The 19981-nt window shown below is 51.6% G+C and overlaps 1 protein-coding gene across 2 annotated transcripts in view; it reads right to left on the reverse strand.

Annotated features, from left to right (window-relative positions):
- Positions 1 to 19981, reverse strand: part of Col2a1 (collagen type II alpha 1 chain) — a 34114-nt gene that overhangs the window by 1906 nt on the left and 12227 nt on the right. For both annotated transcript variants that reach the window (XM_070034943.1, XM_070034933.1), the window contains 36 exons: positions 19740 to 19793; positions 17777 to 17821; positions 17010 to 17063; positions 14968 to 15066; positions 14599 to 14643; positions 14404 to 14502; positions 14151 to 14204; positions 13704 to 13811; positions 13309 to 13362; positions 13124 to 13222; positions 12942 to 12995; positions 12469 to 12567; positions 12063 to 12116; positions 11640 to 11693; positions 11255 to 11308; positions 10433 to 10486; positions 10148 to 10192; positions 9930 to 10028; positions 9298 to 9405; positions 8900 to 8953; positions 8264 to 8317; positions 7575 to 7628; positions 7199 to 7252; positions 6819 to 6926; positions 6367 to 6420; positions 5046 to 5099; positions 3637 to 3798; positions 3325 to 3432; positions 2975 to 3082; positions 2827 to 2880; positions 2592 to 2699; positions 2316 to 2369; positions 2046 to 2153; positions 1768 to 1821; positions 1223 to 1330; positions 354 to 642 (listed from right to left, as the gene is read on the reverse strand). In XM_070034943.1, the coding sequence (XP_069891044.1) occupies positions 354 to 642; positions 1223 to 1330; positions 1768 to 1821; positions 2046 to 2153; positions 2316 to 2369; positions 2592 to 2699; positions 2827 to 2880; positions 2975 to 3082; positions 3325 to 3432; positions 3637 to 3798; positions 5046 to 5099; positions 6367 to 6420; positions 6819 to 6926; positions 7199 to 7252; positions 7575 to 7628; positions 8264 to 8317; positions 8900 to 8953; positions 9298 to 9405; positions 9930 to 10028; positions 10148 to 10192; positions 10433 to 10486; positions 11255 to 11308; positions 11640 to 11693; positions 12063 to 12116; positions 12469 to 12567; positions 12942 to 12995; positions 13124 to 13222; positions 13309 to 13362; positions 13704 to 13811; positions 14151 to 14204; positions 14404 to 14502; positions 14599 to 14643; positions 14968 to 15066; positions 17010 to 17063; positions 17777 to 17821; positions 19740 to 19793 (2917 nt within the window). The remainder of the gene's footprint in view (positions 1 to 353; positions 643 to 1222; positions 1331 to 1767; positions 1822 to 2045; positions 2154 to 2315; positions 2370 to 2591; positions 2700 to 2826; positions 2881 to 2974; positions 3083 to 3324; positions 3433 to 3636; positions 3799 to 5045; positions 5100 to 6366; positions 6421 to 6818; positions 6927 to 7198; positions 7253 to 7574; positions 7629 to 8263; positions 8318 to 8899; positions 8954 to 9297; positions 9406 to 9929; positions 10029 to 10147; positions 10193 to 10432; positions 10487 to 11254; positions 11309 to 11639; positions 11694 to 12062; positions 12117 to 12468; positions 12568 to 12941; positions 12996 to 13123; positions 13223 to 13308; positions 13363 to 13703; positions 13812 to 14150; positions 14205 to 14403; positions 14503 to 14598; positions 14644 to 14967; positions 15067 to 17009; positions 17064 to 17776; positions 17822 to 19739; positions 19794 to 19981) is intronic.

The following is a 19981-nucleotide window of genomic DNA, read 5'->3' on the forward strand; positions in this document are numbered from 1 at the left end:
AACCAGGGAGTAGGAGTAGGAGGGCTGGTCTCATGAAGAAAGGGGAGATGGGAAGGCATGGGGAAACGGGGGGGGGGGGTAGGGGGTGAGGGGGAGATCTAGATGGACAATTTCAGGCTAAAAGCTAAAATTGGCCCGAGCCAAAAATTGCAAGAGCAGTGCCCCCTGTTGGGTGGAATCCAGCCTGAAGTCACTTCCTGCCTGTTGTGGGATGGTGAAGCAACCATCTATTCGAACCTTCCCAGTCTGTTTCTCCCTTGTACTGAGGACATCTCTGCCTTGCTGTTGATGGTGGTTGGGCTCCAGGGATGGGGCCCCTGTCCTCCTAGGTTTACCTGTCCTCCTAGGCTTACCGCTCTTCCACTCTGGATGGCAGAGTTTCAGGTCGCGGCAGGTGCGGGCAGGATTCTTGCGGGAACCCTCAGGACTGCGAATGCTCTCGATCTGGTTGTTGAGTGACTTGAGTGTGGCATCTACCTCAACATCATGTTGTCTCAGATTACCAGCTGCCTGGTCAGCTCGCATGTACTGCAGGGGGTCAGGACCCTTCTCTCTCTGGCCTAGGCCGGCAAAGGCGGACATGTCGATACCAGGGCCAGGGGGACCTGGAGGACCAGGGGGTCCAGGATTTCCAGGAGGACCCTGCAGCAGGAAATGAAGAGATTAGCCAGCAATGGTGGAGAGGAGCCCATCTGGGCCTATCCCCATCCTCTATAGCATGTATTAGTAGATCCCCTTGACAGGCCTATGGTCAGGGCTGGAGGTAGTAGGCCAGGCCCCAAAACAAAACCCTTAGCAGTTTCTTCTTTTTCTTTCTGGCCCCTGGTTTCTGTCTCTGAACACCAATTGTGTATCTTCCGACCCTCTGAAGAGGACCTCAGCATAAAGGATGCATTCTGACAACCCCGCAAAAAAAGAATCCCTGAGTTGGGTGCTGATGGCTCATACCTGTAATCCTAGCTATCAGGAGGCTGAGATTGAAGGATTGTAATTGAAAGCCACCCCAGGCAGGAAAATTGGTGAGATTCTTATCTCCAATTAAACAACAAAAAGCCAAAAGTGGCTCAAGTGGTAGAGCGCTAGCTTTGAGCACTAGCTCAGGGACAGTGCTCAGGTCCTGAATTTGAGCCCCTAGATCAGCACGTGCACACACCACTCACACACAAATCCCTGAGCACCAGAAAGAGGCGAGGGAGAGCACAGAAGGAATCAGGATACTCACAGCAGGGCCAGTTTCGCCTGAACGTCCACGAGGACCAGGAGGCCCAATGGGACCAGGGATTCCATTAGCGCCATCTTTGCCAGAGGGACCCACAGGACCAGGTGGACCCTACATATCAGGAGAGAAGGGATGGTGATTAAAGAATGGGCCTCCCAGGTTAAGGAGCTGTTTGTCTGGATAGGTGGCCAGTATTGTGGTACCAGCTACCCTGTCCTCAATTCTCCACATGACTTAGGCATAGACTCTCTTAAACTTGCTCAAGGACAGTCAGTGGGCACCATGGCTCCTCCCCTCCTACATGCCTCTTTGTTCTATTTTTTTAAGAAGGAATCAGTATCTGATACTTTTGCTCATTGGCTGGAGCACTCTCACCTGAGCCATGCCTCCAATCCCCTAAGCTCCTGTTTGCCTAATCTGTTACCAGGGTACGAACAGAGAAGCTGCTTTTTCTTCATCACCTGTGACCTCAGGTACTTTCTCAGGGTGCTTCCTGAGTGAGGACAACTGAGCTCCAACACCCCCCCCCCCATCTCCATGTCACTCACCCGAGGGCCAGAAGGACCAGCAGGACCAGAAGCACCTTGGTCTCCAGAAGGACCCTGTATGGAAGGAAGTGACAGATGTCAGCTCAGGCAGACATAGGGATACATCCACCTTGGGAGTGAGGAGCAGGGGTGTGTCCTCAGCCCGCTGCCTCTTCTCTCCCTTCCACCTCCCTGGGGGGAACCTCAGAGTTTCTAAGGATGGCTTAGCCACAGGGGCAACTCAGGAGGGGCGTTAAGCAGCAGGAAGGCTTGGCATAGCACCCTACAGTGACACTTACGGGAGGGCCCGGAAGACCCTGAAGGCCAGTGAAGCCACGATGTCCCTTCACTCCCCTTTCACCAGGCTCTCCAGAGTCTCCTTTGTCACCTCGGGGGCCTTGAGGGCCCTGGGAACAAGACAGACATGGATTGGATTAGTTCAGGGCCAGAAATTCTCTGTATCCCCCCCTGAGCCAAGGAGTTGCAAGAAGGGCCACAGGGTCCTTGTGGCTCTCTGGCCCTGCCTTGGGTGGAAGAGGGGACCCAGCACAGGAAGCAATGATACTTACTGGGATTCCACGGGCTCCAGCTGGTCCTGAGGGTCCCATGGGGCCTTGTGCACCCTATGAGGACAGAGTGAGCGTAGTGTCAGAGAAAAGTCAGGATGGCTTTCCTCTGCATCTGTCTCAGGGCTGGCACCAAGGCTGCTGCCCCTCATTCCCTGCATTTAGGGAATTCCTCTGGCTCCCCGCATTAGGTCAAGAGGGCAGGGAGGTGCAACCATGGAATTCTCCTGTGTCAGCCACCCTCCTCACCCCTGACTTTACTGGATTGGGGGTACTCACAGCCTCTCCTCTGTCTCCTTGCTTTCCAGTTGGGCCAGCAGGGCCAGGAGAACCAGGGGGGCCAGGGGCTCCAGGAGCTCCCAGGGCACCAGTCTCACCACGATCACCCTATCAGGAGAGAGGTCTCAGGTTCAGAGAACGTTCCAGATGGAGCAAAGACAGAAGATCTTGCAGAATGTGATGAGGCTGACTCCAGCTGTTAGGTCTCCTTCGTCCTAGCACATCAGATACTCACCTTGACTCCAGCTGCGCCATCTCTACCAGGGGGGCCATCAGCACCAGGACTGCCCTGAACAGAAAGAAGTAAGAATGTAGTTAGAGCTGCTCCCTGCACAGAGGCCCTCTCCCAAGGCAGAGCCACCCCAGGATGGGCCCCTGCTTACCTCTCGTCCAGGTTCACCTGCAGGACCTGTCAGGCCAGGAGGCCCCACGGGACCAGGGGGGCCTCGGTCTCCAGATGCGCCGGGGGCACCCTGCTTGCCAGGTTCACCCTGGAAGGACAGAGATCTTTGAGTGTACATGCTAGCATCCTTGTCCAGTGCTGTACTGCCCCCTTCAGGAGATAGGGCTGGTAAAAGGGGGCAGTTTCTGACAGTGTTGCATGAGTAGAAACTTCAGGACAACTTTTTTTTTTCCCCCATCCCAGAGCCCACCACCCAGTAGCCACAGAGCTAAAGGCTCCTAAGCCCAGATGTGCACAGCTGGACCAGAAGGAGAGGTGTCCCTCACTCACCGATGGACCGGGTAGGCCAGGGAATCCTCTCTCACCACGCTGCCCAGGTAGACCAACAATACCCCTCTGACCAGCCAGACCCTGGGGACCTGGAGGACCATCAGCACCCTGGGAAAGGAATGACAGGTGATGAGAAGTGACAGAACACTGGCCAGACAATTCCTGTACCACCACCTCTCCCAAGATGGCAGGAGGACAGTTCTCTGCACAGCTACCCACCCACCTCTAGTCCCTAGTCCCCTAGTCCCTGCCCCTGCCCATCCTGTGTCCGCTGAGCCCAGGAGTCTTTCGCAGCCCTGACAAAGGACTTACAGAAGGACCATCATCTCCAGCCTCTCCCTTTTCGCCAGGGGGTCCTGCAGGACCTTGGAGGCCAGGGTCACCAGCTCTGCCAGGGGGGCCGCTGTCTCCTCGTGCACCTTTGGGGCCATCTTTTCCAGAAGGACCAGGAGGACCAGGGGGTCCAGGATTGCCCTAGAAGGAGCAAAAATTTGGCCTCACTCTTCCCATCCAGGCTGCTGAAACCACGGTGGCTTCAGGGACTTCAGGTCTCCCAGGGGGATGCACCAGACTCCCCATCCTGATCTAAGCTACCTTTGAAATCTCTTCTCCCCTGTGAGAGCTCTGGGCAGTCAGCCGTGCTCTGCCAGGGCCTGGTATGTTTTGCCCTTCCTGTCCATGTGGAATCCTTCCTGCCTGGCTCCTTTTTGTCCTTAATGCTCAAGAAGCAGCTCTAACACTGCTGCTGCTGCAACTTCGAGCCTTCTGCTGGCCCCAGCCCATTCCCGCTGCACCTGATGCTGGTGAGCTGAGTGAGTTCTCCCTATCTCTCCTCCCTCAGTGCAACCCCTAAGAGTCAGGTCTGGGGCTTGAGAGCTTCCTTACAGTGATGGGTCTAAGTGCATAGAACATAATCAAGAATCTCTCTGTGTTTCTCTGTGTCTCTCTGTTTCTGTTCTCTCTCTCTCTCTCTCTCTCTCTCTCTCTCTCTCTCTCTCTCTCTCTCTCTCTCTCTCTCTCACACACACACACACACACACACAAACACACAGAGAGAGAGAGAGAGAGAGAGAGAGAGAGAGAGAGAGAGAAGGGCTGAATATATCACTTAAATGGTACAATGAAACACAATGCACTCAAATTTTTTCAGGTGCTAGTGGCTCATGCCTGTAATCCTAGCTAATCATGAGGCTGAGATCTGAGGATCATAGTTTGAAGCCAGCCTGGGCAGGAAAGTCCACAAGACTTGTCTCCAATTAACTACCCCTTAAAAAAAAAGACAGAAATGGAGCTGTGGATCAAGTTGGTAGAGTGTTAGCAAGGAGTAAAACAAAGCTCAGGGACCGTGCCCAGGCCCTGAGTTCAAACCCTAGGACTGGCACCAGAACATTTTTTTTAATAATTAAAAAAAATGTCCCAGATGAGGACAATTATGCCAGCCTTCCCTGTCCACTGAAGGAGAGGAGCCTGAAGTTGGAGGGCTGAGCTCAGACCAGCAAGGAAGGCTTCATGTTCCCACCTTTGCCCCCAAGCTGTCTTCAGGGATACAAGTCCAGTGGCCAATTCCTTACTCCTCCCAGGAGTAGGAACAGGCGAAGAGGAAAGGGAGCTTGGCCTCCAGCTCTCTAGATTCTATTAGGGACATGGTTCAGATTAGTTCACTCCTGCCTTGCCTTCCTGGGCCAAGAGTAAGGCAGATAGCAGCAAGCAATGATACTTACATTAGAGCCTGGGGGTCCAACTCGGCCAGCAGCTCCAGGGAATCCAGTGGCTCCCTATGGAAGGAGAAGAGAACATCTGAACACCCCAGATCCTCAGGAGGGTGGAAAATCAAATTGGTGGCCAGGAAGTTAGTGGTGTTTTTTAAATAAATCTAGTCACTTTTCAAATGTTCAATGTTTTTGAAGGCACTCTTGCAGGGCATTTTCCTAAAATAGCATTTGCATCCTGACTTATCAACATCCTGATAATATATTACATATATACATATATATGTGACATTCACACACCTATGTACAAATGCCCCTCAACTTATAATGCAGTCATGTCCTGATGACCCCCTCATAATGGGAAATAATGCAAATCAGAATGCACTTGATATACCTCACCCACTATGTATCACAGGAATACTGTATCCGCTCGATGTATCAGCTATGTACCCTCATGATTGCATCATTGTGTGTTTAATATGTAACCATCTAGATTCCATCATGTTCCTAACTGAAATGTCCAAGATTAGTCAGTTTTTATCATGGTAGGCTAGAATGAGCTCAACACACCCCGTGTAAGCTGCCTTGATATAGACAAGTCTAGATGACAATGGTTCTAAATACTTGTATTTATTAAATGGCAACATTCAAAAACACGTATCTCCAGTCATTGACTTGAGTTTGTTTGTATTGTATGCATAATCTGAAAGTGATCTGCCTTATTTTACACCTCACAAAGAAAGACTAGGGCAGAATTAGAAAGAATATTTTTTTCTGATCAAAAAGTCAAAGAAGAAAGACTATTGTTGGGATTTTAAGAACAAAGGTCTCTAATTTTTCTACTTGAAAACTTCACATGTTTTCTATGATGTTAACTTTTTCTTCTGTGGCAATAAAATGTATTCAACTCTCGCTATTTTACAATTTATTTGTGAATAATAAATCAGTTTAAAAAAACATTGGTTATTGTGAAGGAAAAATAAAAACCAAATTGGTGGGTCTGGAGGGGTCGCCCCAGAGGTGGGCAAAGGGCATGGGACTGCTTAAGAGCTAGAGAGAGGACAAGTCCTTCTGGGCCTGGCTGTGGAAGCAGGCACGTTGGCCTCCACCTGTTGCTCAGTGTGCTTCAGTGAATTGAGAGGCCAGGACTAGGGTTGAGGGGCTCCCAGGATAACTAGGTATCCTGTGGAGAGGGGAGACCTCCTCTCCCACCTTGGCTGAGGAATGGCATGAGCAGGAAGAGATGGGGGAGTCCTGCGCATGGCCCCTGGGGAAAGCCTAGGACCAGAACTCCTTTGTGGGGTGGGCTAGTAGGGAGAGGGATCTCACTTACCGGAGGGCCTTGGGCACCTCGTGCTCCTTTAGGACCAGTCACTCCAGTAGGACCCTGGGAAAAAGACACAATGAGAGCAGGTGGCCTAGCAGCACAGTAGGCTTCTGGCTAAGCCCCATCAATGGACTCCTGAGACTTCCTGCAGAAGGTGCCACAGGTAAATCTGTCCACCTCATCAATGGCATCCACAAAGCCAGTCCCCAGTGGGGAGGGCAGGGAGGGGTTATGCTTCGTCCCAGTCACCTGTGGTGCGTGGAGATGCAGCCTGTACTCTGTCAATACTCCCATCCCTACCCATGTACCCCACATGCCACACCCCAGTGAAAGCTCTCCTCACCAGCCAACAGTGGGGGGTGACTTCTAAACTCCTAGCCAAATCTGTCTGGTATCTCCTCTTGCTCTGGTAATCCTGTCTCATGGGAACAATTCTGCAGAAGCTTGGCTCCACCTACCTGTGGTCCAGGAGCTCCAGAAGGACCCTGAGGGCCAGGGACACCAGCATCACCTTTCTGTCCAGCCTCTCCCTGCTCACCCTTGGCACCAGGTTGGCCATCAGCACCCTGTAACAGGAAGAAGGGGCAGATGAAGGAGGGACAAGCCACACATTCATAGCTCTGCCAAAAAAAAAAAAAGGCCAGAGATTCCATGTCTGTCTGTCTCTACCTTGGGCCTACAAATGTGATCTGAGATGGGACTGGTATATTCATATGGGAAACATGATAAGAGCAAAGGAGAGTCTATATTCCTCTGCCTCGTGTACTCTTCCTTCCCACCTCCCCGTAGGTTAGACGGGAGCCTTCAAGGAGGTGGAAGTGAGGCAAGAGATACTCACAGGAGGTCCAGCAAATCCAGCAGGTCCTGGGGGACCAGTCTCCCCACGTTCACCCTGTGAAAGGAAGTTAAAGAGAAGTTAAGCCCTGCTGCTTGCCTGCTCCTGTGCCTACCAGAGAGGTCAAAGCTATCTGTTCAGCCCAGCCATTGAGGAGGCATCTGAAAATGATCTGAGCCCTAAAGAAAGAGACTCAGGGTGGAAAGCCTTCCTGGAATCAAAGGTCCTGATTCCTGACTACATCCTAGGCCCATATGGCTTCTCCCGTGCTTTCCTATCTCTCTCCTGTCCCAGGCCCAAATAGCAAGGCTGAAGGCAGAAATGGCTTCTGTTTAGGAGCCCAGAACCAATCCAGCTCAGAATCCCAGCTGATACTCACCGGGGCACCACGAGCACCAGCACTTCCAGTGGGCCCAGGAAGTCCAGCATCGCCCTAGTTGGGGGAAGGGGGGGACCAAGAATGAGTGGTGGGGATCAGAGTGGGGTCCTGGTGGTAGGAGGGAAACTTGGGTTCCTAGGCCCTTCCTGGCCTGGCCTGTTTTCTTTGTTTTGCCCACCTTTACAGCCTCTTTGCAGCATGTGTGTGTGTGTGTGTGTGTGTGTGTGTGTGTGTGTGTGTGTGTGTGTGTGTGTGTGTGTGTGTAGGGAGGCTTGAACTCAGAGTCTCTTGCTCTTGCTTGCCTTCCCCTCCCCCCCCCCCCCAAGGCTGTCACTGTCACTTTACCACTTCAGGCATACCTCTGCTTCTGGCTTTTTGATGGTTAGTTGGAGATACACGTCTTTCACAGATTTGTCTACTTTGACTGGCTTTGAACCTGGATCTTCAAATCTCAGTCTCCTTACTAGCTAGGATTATACGCATGAGCCACCAGCACCTGGTTTTCTTCACAACTTTTTTTTTTTTTACTCCAATCTAGTTGCCTTGCCCAACAGATCCCACAGTCACAGGCTCCACTGTTAAGAGTAGCCCCCACCTCCTTTCTCAACTGCTGCCCCAGTGGCAGGAGGGTGATGGTGGGTAGGGAAGAGGCTTGCTGGGGAGGCTGAGGAAGCTTGGGCACAACTCACCTTCTCGCCATTGGCGCCTGCTGGGCCAGGGGGACCAATGGGACCAGTTAAACCCTGGAGGAAGAAGGCAGAAATGAGAGAGGCAGGGAGAGTGGGAACAGGCACACAGGGCCCTGCAGGACTCTAGGGACCCCATACCTAGTTGAACCCTTCCAAGACCCCAGGTTAGTTTCTATTTTGTTGTGCCAGTCTGTAGTCTTGCAACTCAGGGCCTGAGTGTTATCTCTTTTTTGTTCAAGGCTAATGATCTACCACTTGAGCCACAGCTCCACTTCTGGCTTTTTTGTGGCTAATTGGAGATAAGAAATCTCATGGAGTGGTAGAGCGCTCGCCTGGAGCTGAAGAGCTGAGGGACAACGCCCAGGCCCAGAGTTCAAGCCCCACGACCGCCAAAAAAAAAAAAAAAGAAATCTCATGGATTTTCCTGCCCAGGCGGGCTTCAAACTGTAATCTTCAGATCTCCTGAGTAGGTTGGATTACAGGTGGGAGCCACCAGCACCCTGGCTTGGTTCCCAGTTTTGACAGTGAATTTCCTGTAGTTTTTTAGGTCCCTCCTCCGAGTGTCAGACTCCCATGGGATCCTCTGTGGCTGTCCTCACCCCAATCTTCAGGGGCCTACAACTAGCAGTTACTTACTCGTGCACCGTCCTTTCCAGGGGCTCCCTCGGGGCCTTTCTCACCAACATCACCCTGGAGAGAAAGAAACCAGACACTTCAGGGGTGCACTCCAAAACCCTTTGCCAGCTCATCCCAACTTGGCTGGGGCCTTCGGGCTCAGTTTCTGCCCAACAGGGGTTTGCTGTGGTCTCAGAGCAATTGGCAAGGAGTCACAGGAGATATAAGGATGAGTGTGTGTGTGTGTGTGTGTGTGTGTGTGTGTGTGTGTGTGTGTGTGTTTGTGTGTAGGGGAGCTTGAACTCAGGGTCTCTCAAGGAGGGGTAACCAAGACCCTCATCTCCAGGTGGCAGGGAGTAAGGTTTGGGAGGTGGCAAGGTTGTAGTTTGGGGAAGAGGCATGCTAACCCTGGCACTTACCCTGTCTCCTTTGGGTCCAGCGATACCAGCTGCTCCTCTCTCCCCCGGCATTCCTTGAAGACCTGGAGGGCCCTGAGCCCCAGGGGGACCAGCTGGGCCAGACGCACCCTAGAGTGGAGACAAGAGGAGTTTGTCATGGGCAACACCTCTCCTAGAGCCCAATGTGTGAAGCCTGGGAAACCAGCATGCCCTTCCTTCTTCCCTTCCTCCTACCCAGACCTTCTTTGCAGTGCCATCTGTGTAATGTGTGTGTGTGTGTGTGTGTGTGTGCACGCACGTGCGTGCCCATCCTAGGGCTTGAACTCAAGGACTAGGCTCTATCCCTGAGTTTTTGTGTTCAAGGCTGGCATTCTTTCCACTTGAACCCCAGCTCCCCTTCCAGCTGTTCGGTGGTTGATTGGAGATAAGAAGTCTCACAAACTTTCCTGCCCAGGCTGGCTTTAAACTGCAAGCCTCAGCTATCAGCCTTCTGAATAGTAAGGATGACAGGTGTGAGCTACCAGCACCCTGCTCCTGTGCCTTCTTTCATTCATCTCTCTTACACTTCATCCCTCTTGAGCCTCCTCCCTTTGCCTTCAGGGTCTCCCAGAACTATCCAGAAAGACCTTTTGAGAACAACCCGCCTTACTTACTTTGGGACCATCAGTGCCAGGAGTGCCAGGGAGACCACGGGAACCTTGAAGGCCCTGGGCACCGGGAGAGCCGCGTTCACCTGGGAAACCTCGCTCACCCTGTAGCAAAGATCACCAAGGAGTAATCAGGCAATAAGCAATTGAGAGGAGGCCAGGGAGACAGGGAGGGGAGCAAGGCCCCAGGACCTCCCCCCAGCAATGGCCAGTGAGACACTCACCCTGGGACCCACAAGGCCTGGGGCTCCAGCTTCACCAGGAATACCCTAGAAGACAAAGATGGATGTAAGAATGAAAGCTGCATGTCCCAGATCCTGGGATAGCCCTCCCCCTTCAGCAAGGGTTGAGCATTTTCCCCAGGGAGAGATGAGCTCAGACTGTCTTCTGTGGAGAACTGAGACAGATGAGGGACACTCCAATGCCACACGTGGGTCTAGGTGCCCCCTTGCCCTCGTCTCCTCGATGCCAGCCAAAAAGGTTCCATGTTCAAAAACCCTGGTGCTCACCTGGTCACCTGGTTTGCCACCTTCACCTGGGGGACCAGGAGGGCCTGGAAGTCCCTGGAATCCAAAGTGATATGTGTTAGCAAAGGGGTGAGGGTGCTTCCCCAGCCCTCTAGTGAAGCACAGAACAGATACACCTAAATGAGGCAGCCATGCAGCCAGGGAAAGCTCATCAGAGGTAGATGTCCCATGAGAGTGGTGAACCCTCAGTTCAAATGCAAGTATCAGAGAAAGAAAAGAAAGAAAGAAAGAAAGAAAGAAAGAAAGAAAGAAAGAAAGAAAGAAAGAAAGAAAGAAAGAAAGAAAGAAAGAAAGAAAGAAAGAAAGAAAGAAAGAGAGAGAGAAAGAAAGAGAGAGAGAGAAAGAGAGAGAGAGAGAAAGGAAGAAAGAAAGAGAGAGAGAAAGAAAGAGAGAAAGAGAGAGAGAAAGGAAGGAAGGAAGGAAGGAAGGAAGAAAGAAAGGAAGGGAGGGAGGGAGGGAGGGAGGAAGGAAAAAGGAAGAAAGAAAGAAAGAAACAGGAAGGAAGGACAGAAGGAAGGAAGGAAGGAAGGAAAAAGGAAGAAAGAAAGAAAGAAAGAAAGAAAGAAAGAAAGAAAGAAAGAAAGAGGAAGGAAGGACAGAAGGAAGGAAGGAAGAGAAAGAAAGAAAGGAGGGCTGAAGCCATGGCTCAAAGATAGAAAGCTTGCCTAGCAAGCTCAAAGCTTCAAGTTCTAACCCAAGTACCAAAGGAAAAAGTAGTGAACCTCCACCCATGGTGCCTGCTGCTGCCAGAGAGCTGTGAGCATGGTAAGGGACTGGATAGAGAGCTTGATCGGGACACCTTACCTGGAACCCAGATGGCCCAGGAGCACCCTGTTCGCCTCGTTCACCAGCAGGTCCCTGCAGAGGAGGGAAAAAAGGGGAGGTGGGGGTGAGCTGAGCCACTGCTCCAGAGAACCTGTGGACCACATCTGTAAGCACCTCTATGGTCAGGAAGCCAGACAGGACAGATGCCTGCACTGTGTATGAGTGTGTGTGCCTGTTCCCATCAACCCACCAGGGCGGGTCCCCACCATCTCCAGGAACACCCTATTTCAGCGTGGGATGACTCTGGTATCCTAGATCAGCCCAAATCCATGTCTGTTAGCTCCCTTACTAGATGGGCTGAGGCTCCCTGACTCTACCAACCCTGCCCACAGGGCCAACCCAGGGAGGCCTAGGCAGTACTTACAGCGGGGCCAGGAGGTCCTGCAGCACCTGTCTCGCCATCTTTACCAGGAAGACCCTAGAGGCAGAGGAAAGGGTGATGTGATGACGGAACATTCTTTTTTCAGTCCCACAGTTCCTGGCAGATGCACTTCTGTACACAGGATTTCCAGACCTCTAGTGAGCTCCGTTTCCACCCTCCTGTTTGCCCTGCCATCAATGATATTTTCCCTCAGCTTTCCCCCCAGAGCCCCTTCCTGCTGCTCCAGAGCCGCCAGAGGCTCCCTGGGTGGATGGCAAAGGGACCAGCCTAACATGGGCTCAGCCATGAAAATCGACTCCTGCTAACCAAGGATCCAAGGACCATAGTGAGAAAGGCCATCCTATGTCTCCTGGAGACATCCAGCCCACACCAAGTCACGGGTGATACGTGGGGAAGGGTACTTACTCTAAGACCAGGAGCACCAGGCAGTCCCTTCTCACCAGCTTTACCAGCCTCACCCTAGAGAAAAGACAAAAAGATGATGAGACGGAGGGCTGGGTAAGAGGTAGAGCAGCAGACTGAGAGACTGAGGCTTGGGGCAGTCAAGTATCAATCAGCCTCTTTTGTGTTTAAAAGCAACCAAGCCACCAAATAGTGCCTCAAGGTACAATCGTATGTCTGTGGTAGCCCAAGGCTCTAGTGGGCCCTGGGTGTCCCCGGATTATATGTACTCCCTCAGGACATGAAGGCTGGAGCTACTCATGGCACAGAAATCTCATTCATCCCTGTTCTGGATCCAGCCTTTTCCTCCAGGAGCAAAGAAGGGAGTAGTCCAGGTAGAAAGGAACCAGAAGAGCAAATAATCACTTACATTGGCACCTTTGGGGCCAGGGAAACCCATGACACCTGGCTGCCCACGAGCTCCCTGAGGACCCGGAGGTCCAGGGCGACCATCTTCACCAGGAGTTCCCTGAAAGAGAGGATGCCGTGCTCAGAACATGGACCTTCTTGACTACATTCCTTGGTCATCTAGGACTGATCAAGGCTGTCACTAATAGCGGACACCACACACATAGGCACTTATGTTACAAGGCACTGCTAAACCCAGACAGTCCACCCTGAGACTGCATTGCCTTTCCTCCTAGAAGATGCTCAAGTGCACGAGAGGGTGGCATTTTCCCAGTTTGCAACAACCGCCCAAGATATACCTGGTTCCAGAATCCACTATTTTAAAATTCACACCACTCCCGAGTGCCTTCATCCAAACTCCTGTCTGTCTTCCCACCACCTCCCCGAAGATATCACCCACCAACCCTCCCAACATCCCTGGAATGGGGGACTTACAGAAGGACCAATTTTGCCTTGAGGACCAGCATCACCAGGGCGACCAGTGAGACCCTTTGGGTGGGAGAAAAAAAGAGGGTGGCTTCAGGAACAGGTGCACCATCTTCACAACACTGGTGGGAAGGGTCTGAGTATCTTCTCAGAATCTGAAGCCAAGAGTAATTAGCAGCCTCTCTACTTACCCGGGCCCCAGGAAGGCCAGGTTCTCCAGGACGGCCAGGGTCACCATTGGCTCCCTTGGGGCCAGCAAGACCACTGGGACCTCGCTCTCCAGGGGCTCCCTGTATCACAGGAAACAGGAAGTCAATGGGATGTCCTCTAACCAGGAATGCAAGGAGGCCCATTCCCATTTTTTTTTCCTACTCACCTTGGGACCAGCCAGACCATCCTGACCTGGGAAACCTCGGTTGCCAGGAGCACCCTGGAGGAGAAGGGGGGAAGGATTCAGTGAGTGGCAATGGCTCCTCAGAGAACCAGGCCTGGAAAGAGCCCCACCCAGCATTCAGGAGTCAACCCCATCTACCCACCAGCTATAATCTCCATGGTGCAGCAGCTGCAGCCTGGGAGATTCAGAGCCGTTAATTTCTTAGGCCCTGCCTCTACCATTCTGTTCACTGCTTTGCATCATCTAGAGAGACTAGGATCCTAGCTATCCTCCTGATAGTGGATGGAGAAGTGAGGAGAATCCTGGCCAGAAAAACCTTGGCAAGACCACAGAGCCATAGGACTGCACTTGAGTGGAGTGACTCCTTGTCTACTTACTCTTTCCCCAGGGGGACCAATGGGCCCAGCACCACCAGGCTCTCCACGGGCACCTCGTTTGCCTTCTTCACCAGCAGGACCTGGGGCTCCTTGGGGGCCAGCAGGACCCTAAGGATGAACCCAAAGAAAGACATTAGTGAGTCTTTACCTGGCCCTGGGGAAAACACTGTCCCCTGAATGCAGGACTAGAGGCCTGAGTAAAAGAGAAGACCACAGCAGGATCAGCCATGAAAGAGCAGATAGGGCCCAAGAGAGAGAGAGAAATGGTGCAAAATAATAGAAACGAATCCATCTGGGAGCAGCCCTCTCTGGCCCTAGCAGTTCCTTTAAGCTTCCTCCTCTAGGTACAATGGGAGAGGACTACATTGGAGGATGATCTGGGCAGAGGACACTCTGTGCCCTCAAACAGACAAAGGGGAGATAAGAGTCGGCAGGGTAAATACTCACAGGTTCTCCTTTGGGGCCTTGTTCACCCTTGAAGCCAGCAATACCAGGCTCCCCCTAGGTGAAAGAGAGACAGGGGCTCATCCTGGGTTCTTTCCCCAAAGCCTGCCCACCTCCAGCAGCCCTGTTAGAGATATCCTCAGAGCACACTGGGTGAATCAGGGCAAGAGAACTTAAGAAGGGGCCCTGGGGGTGAGGGTGGGGGTCTGACTACAGGAATGTAGCTGGAGCTCTAGAGTTTTCTTTAGGCTCTTACCGTCTGACCTTTGGGGCCCAGAGGACCAGTTGCACCTTGAGGGCCAGGAGGGCCACGAGGTCCAGGGAAGCCAGGAGCACCAGCAATCCCAGGAGCACCCTGCCAGCGTAAGCAGAAGGGAGGAGCATCAGAAGAGGAGACCAGGGCAAGGAGGGACTGAGCTCACCTAAGGAAAAGGCCCAGGGCAGCACTTACAGCAGATCCTTTGGCTCCAGGAATACCATCTGTTCCAGGGTTACCCTGAACAAGAAGATGGGGAAGGGGGGGGGCAGAAATCATTGTAATAAGCAGCCATCAATAACCTTCAACCCCCTCTCAGCCCTCCAGACCCCAGTCCAGGGGCTGGGAGACAAGTGCCATCCATTTTAGGGATGTTCCTGCAGCATGCTTCAAGGAGAAGCAGGAAATCAAAGGAGACATGTCTAGAGGGCAGAGGGAGGTCATTGAGCCAAACTAAAAATGACTGGGGATACACCCCTCACAGGGATGCATGTTATCCAGAAAGGCCAAGATCACAGACCTCAGATCCCACATCCTCCCAGGCCTAAGAAGAGCTTCACTTACAGAAGCACCAGCAGGCCCAGGGGACCCAGGGTTGCCAGGTTCACCTCGAGGACCTTGAGCACCTTCAGGACCCCGGGCACCTGTGGGGCCAGCTTCACCCTGGAAAGAGAGCAGGAGGATGAGGTAGGGGGAGGGAGGGGGAGGGAGGGGGAGGGAAGCCACACATCTTAAAGGGCCAGCTGCGTGGATGGCTCTGCATATGATCCTACAGCTGAAGGTGAGCATGGGTTGTTCACACATGGGGCTCCCACTCCTGTCTTCTCTCTTTCCACCTTGTCTGCACACACAATTGTACAGTGGCCTGCTTAGTTTTAGCAATGAGCAGTCAGCTGGCTCCACCAGAACTTAGCAGAAAAGTCTGAGTTGAATTTGAAACATGAAGCCATAAGATAATGGACAGATGGGCTAGAGGACATGGGCAGTTACCACTGTCTCTCCTGCCTCCTCCTATTTTCTTTTTCTTTCCTCCCTTCCTCTGTCCCTCCCCCCCTCCCCTCTTGCTTTCCCTTCCTCCTTCCTTCCTTCTTTCCTTTCTTCCCCTTCCTTCTTTCTTTCTCCCTTCTTTCCTTCCTTCCTTTCCTCCTTTCCTTTCTTCCTTCCTCTTTCTCTTTCTCTTTCTTTCTTTCTTTCTTTCTATCTTTCTTTCTTGCTTGCTTGCTTGCTTTGCTTTCTTTCTTTCTCTTGTGCCTATACTGGGTCTTGAACTCAAAAATTGGGTGCTGTCCCTTACCTTTTTTTTCCTCAAAGCTGGCACTTTACCACTTAAGCCACAGTTCTATTTCTGCTTTTTCTCTGGTGCTTAATTGGAGATAAGAGTCTTACAGACCTTCCAGCCTGAGCTGGCTTTGAATATGATCCTCAGATTTCAGCTACTTGAATAGCTAGGATTATAGGCATAAGCCACCAGCTCCTGGCTTATTTTTCGATACACTGGGGGAACAGAGGCTGGCAAAGGTGAATGCCCAGTCACCTGGCTTTTGGCTTCCTGTCCACAGCTCACAGCCTCTGCTTTGCTTCTGCCTGACCCCTGGGCCATCAGTGTTGCCCCCAGGCACTGGGCTCAAGTGTATTTGAAGTACCAGAAAGTCAGAGCAGAGCAAGCTAGGACAAGTACCCTCATTCTACTTTTCACTACTTTAACTGTGGTCTCTGGCAGCACCTTGCAAAAATTGCTTCTGCTTTCTCATTTTTAAAAAAAATTTTTCCTGAAAGTTACAACTTGCAGACTCTGGTTCTCTCGATGGAATCCCAGGGGAAGGGCTACTGACCTGGAGAGAGGGCAGAGCCTCCTCAGGTTTCTTCTCAACATTCTTGCTTCACTTTTGTAAATTATTATTTTCTAAAGGTCAGGCCCCCTCACCTTCCGCTGTCCCTCTTCACAATGGGTCTCCTTCACCCGGCTCCCAGGGGGCCTCAGACACTGTCTGGTTGCCATAGAAACCCCCAGGAGGGGAAAAGCAACCTGATGCCAGTGACACATGGAGGCTCCTTATTCATTTTCAGGGACACTGGAATCCCTCCTGGGCTAAGGGGCCTTTTCCCTGAACTGGCTGGCCTCCCACTGGCCTCTATTAATCCTTGAAGAACTCCAATGGAAAGGCTTGGAAGAGCCCAGTTCCCCAAGTGAAGCAGAAACATAGAGGGGGGACAGGGGGAAACAAGGAACTATCTCCTTGTCCTGTACCCCCCCCATGCCCTTCTTCCCCAACCCATTTCCCCCCTGCTCCTCCTGGGTCTGCCTAACTTTTAGGTTCTTCTTCCCTTCCCTCCCTGTCTTCTGCTGCCTCTGAGGTCTTGTCTTCGGTCACCTTCCCCACTCTGACACTATCATGGGGCCTCCAACCTCTATCACCGCCATTTTATAGCCAGCTGGGGAATCTGGGAAAGCCAGTTTGTCTTCCTTGTTTCAACAGAGTCTCGGTGAAATGAGTGGGGGACCACAAGAGATGGGAGACTGCCCCAGGAAGGGGAAGCTCCTAGCAAAGAGATCAGGAGCTTCCCAACCCTCTAAGACTTCCCAACTTGATAAGCAGGTCACACACCTTAGCACCAGGAGCGCCAGGAAAGCCAGGACCACCAGCAGGACCGACAGGACCCTGGAGACAAGAAGAGGTACAGAGGTGGATGCTGTATCCAGGTAGAATCTCTCCAGTCCCTCCAAAGAAGATACTCTCACCCCTCACTCCTTCCTTCCTTTGCTCTATGTCCATTATGGCTAGTAGTTCCTGGACATAGACTGCCTACCTGGCCCCTGCCATTGCCTGTTGAAGGAACTCCAGAAAGATCCTTGCTTTGCCTCCCATTGCAAGGCAAAGAAAGTGTCTAACTTTCATACACATGGTGAGAATGGATGTACTGGGACTTGAACTCAGGACCTAAGCAGTTTTGTTCTCAAGGCAGGCACTGTACCAAGTGAGCTACACCTCCACTTCCAGCTTTTTACTGGTTAATTGGAAATGAGTCTGACAAACTCTCCTGCCCGGGCTGGTTTTGAACCATCATCCTCAGATCTCAGCCTCGTGAATTAACTAGGATGACAGGTGTGAGCCACTGGTACCCAACAGGATCAGGTGAGAATGGACATTTCTTTGATTTCCCTTCTCAAAATGACTGTTTCAAAGGGTGTTGGCTTAAAAAAAAAAAAAAGGCAAAGCTATAAAGCTGGGTAAGGATAAGGGCATGGAACATCCTTCCCCTTCCTCCCTTCCAGTTGGGGCAGGTGCTACAGCTGCGTCAAGGATGGTGTAAAGACTGTGTGGCTTGCTTAACAAGGCTGAACAAATGACTGCAGTGGATGCAATGTACTTACCGGAGGCCCAGCAGGGCCTGGCTGGCCATCATTGCCCCGGGCACCCTGTAAGCAAAGAGAAAAATAAGCAAACAATGTGAGAGGTATTTACAGGTCCAGATGTTCCACTGCAACCCACACCCCCACCCCCATAGAGGATACTGTGCCAGGTATCCCTGGACTAGGAGAAGGACAAGTTATAAGCTACAGGACAGTTCATTGTACAAGCCTTGTGTCATCTGTGCAGGTAGGTGGTCAGTAGGCTGGCTCTCCTGGTTAATAAAGCTTAGGTAATTTCCCAACAATTCCATCATTTCTCAAACTTCAGTTGAGAGTTCGAATAGGCATAACTTTTTTTTTTTTTTTTTTTTTTTTTTTTGTCGGTCGTGGGGCTTGAACTCTGGGCCTGGGCGTTGTCCCTCAGCTCTTCAGCTCAAGGCGAGCGCTCTACCACTTGAGCTACAGCGCCACTTCCGGTTTTCTGGTGGTTTTATTGGAGATAGGAGTCTCACGGTCTTTCTTGCCCGGGCTGGCTTTGAACCGCGATCCTCAGATCTCAGCCTCCTGAGTAGCTAGGATTACAGGCGTGAGCCACCAGCGCCCGGCTTAGGCATAACTTTAAGGCTGCATTATCACTGAGATTTTGAACTGGATGAATGGCAAATGAAATAATGGTTCAGAAACAGTCCAACTCCAGTGTTAGTTGACTATACATGGGCCTTGTTATCCTTCGTGGTTAAGGCTGAGCTAAGATGTTCATCATTTTGCCTCTGTGCTCTGGCTCAGATAAGCTACTCTTAAGGAGAAAAAAAAACTTGCATTTTCCTCCCACTGCATCAGGAAGCAGTGATCCTGAGGGATCACAAGGCCCCAGCTATGGTCCAAGAGCTACACCTGAGATCTTGCTGGGAGGTAGAGCAAGGAAATATTGCCAGTTCCTTCTCAATGGGGCTTATGCTTTGAAGCTTGCTTCTGTTTGTGGTGAGCACCCACTAGATCCTCTTCCAGGGACCCCATAGGATCTAGGAAGCCATCAGTCTGGACACAGCTAGACTAGGAAGGGACTTTTCCCCAGCTGAGCCCTAACTACTGGTGTCTGCCCCTCTTGAGCAAAGGAGAAGGATGCCTTATAGGAGTTCAGCCTATCACCTGGCTGAGGTCCATTTGTCCTGACTGAGATTCTCCAGATTAGCAATCAGCAGGAAAGCAAGACAAGACTTAACTGAAGAAATGACACCCCAGTATTCCTTGTAGCCTTTCTGTGCTGGCCTGGCTGCTTCCAGAAACTATGTTCCTGGGAAGGCCCTGGGAGCATCTTCTCCCCAGGGATTGGCCTGCAGAGATCCAGGGCTGGGCATGTGCAGAAGAGAGCTGCCTTGCCCCAGGCCAGCACCAGGCTAATCCACAAAAATGCAATGTTTCTTGGCAGACCCAATGCACTCTCATCCTCCTCTCATATAAAGTAACGCTGAAGCAAGGCACTTGGGCCACACTGGCTGACAAATGAGAGACAAAGTCTGCTTGTTATTTCACTAATCTGCTACATGGGGAAATCTCTGCCAAAGAGATGCATGGTCTAAAAGCAGTACTACGGAATGAAATTGAGTTAGCTTGGCCAGCCCTGAAAGGATGTAAGGCAGGAAGGGCTCCGAGCTTTGATGGCTGGGTTTGGAAGCAAGACAAAGCATAATCTTGCTAAAATAGGCCTTTTATCACATCACTTACCTGGCCAAGCACCTACAAGACCTCTCTATTGCCAAAGGATTCAAGCTAACCACCTCCATGGGGCACCTGGGTCCTCTACTGCTTGCCAGTAATTTTCCTTATTAATTAGAAGTCAGCAGAGTCAGAGGCTGCAAAGTACCATTTGTGTGAAGCTAGGTAACTTTTTGTGCTGTTATTTCCTCTTCTGCAAACTGGAAAGGAGACTAGAACTAGCCTAATATATGGGCATCTGGTGACATCTGATTTGCAGATGACTTACCGCAGCACCAGCAGGGCCAGTCCGTCCTCTCTCACCAGGCAAGCCTCGGGGACCCTAGAATACACACCAGCACAGCCCAAAGTGTGAGTTGCTTTAACAGTGCTCTCTGTGATGACTTCTATCTAAAGTCCTTCCTGGATGCAGAAGGTAAGACTGCCACACCCAGGAAGCAAAGACAAGCAACTCCTTATGGTGCTTCCTTCCTGGCCCAGCCACCACACTCAATGACAAAGCATACAGTT

This window comes from Dipodomys merriami, unplaced genomic scaffold (genome assembly GCF_024711535.1).
Source record: "Dipodomys merriami isolate MVZ:Mamm:240054 unplaced genomic scaffold, mDipMer1.0.p SCAF_10, whole genome shotgun sequence".
In the NCBI taxonomy this organism is placed as follows: domain Eukaryota; kingdom Metazoa; phylum Chordata; class Mammalia; order Rodentia; family Heteromyidae; genus Dipodomys; species Dipodomys merriami.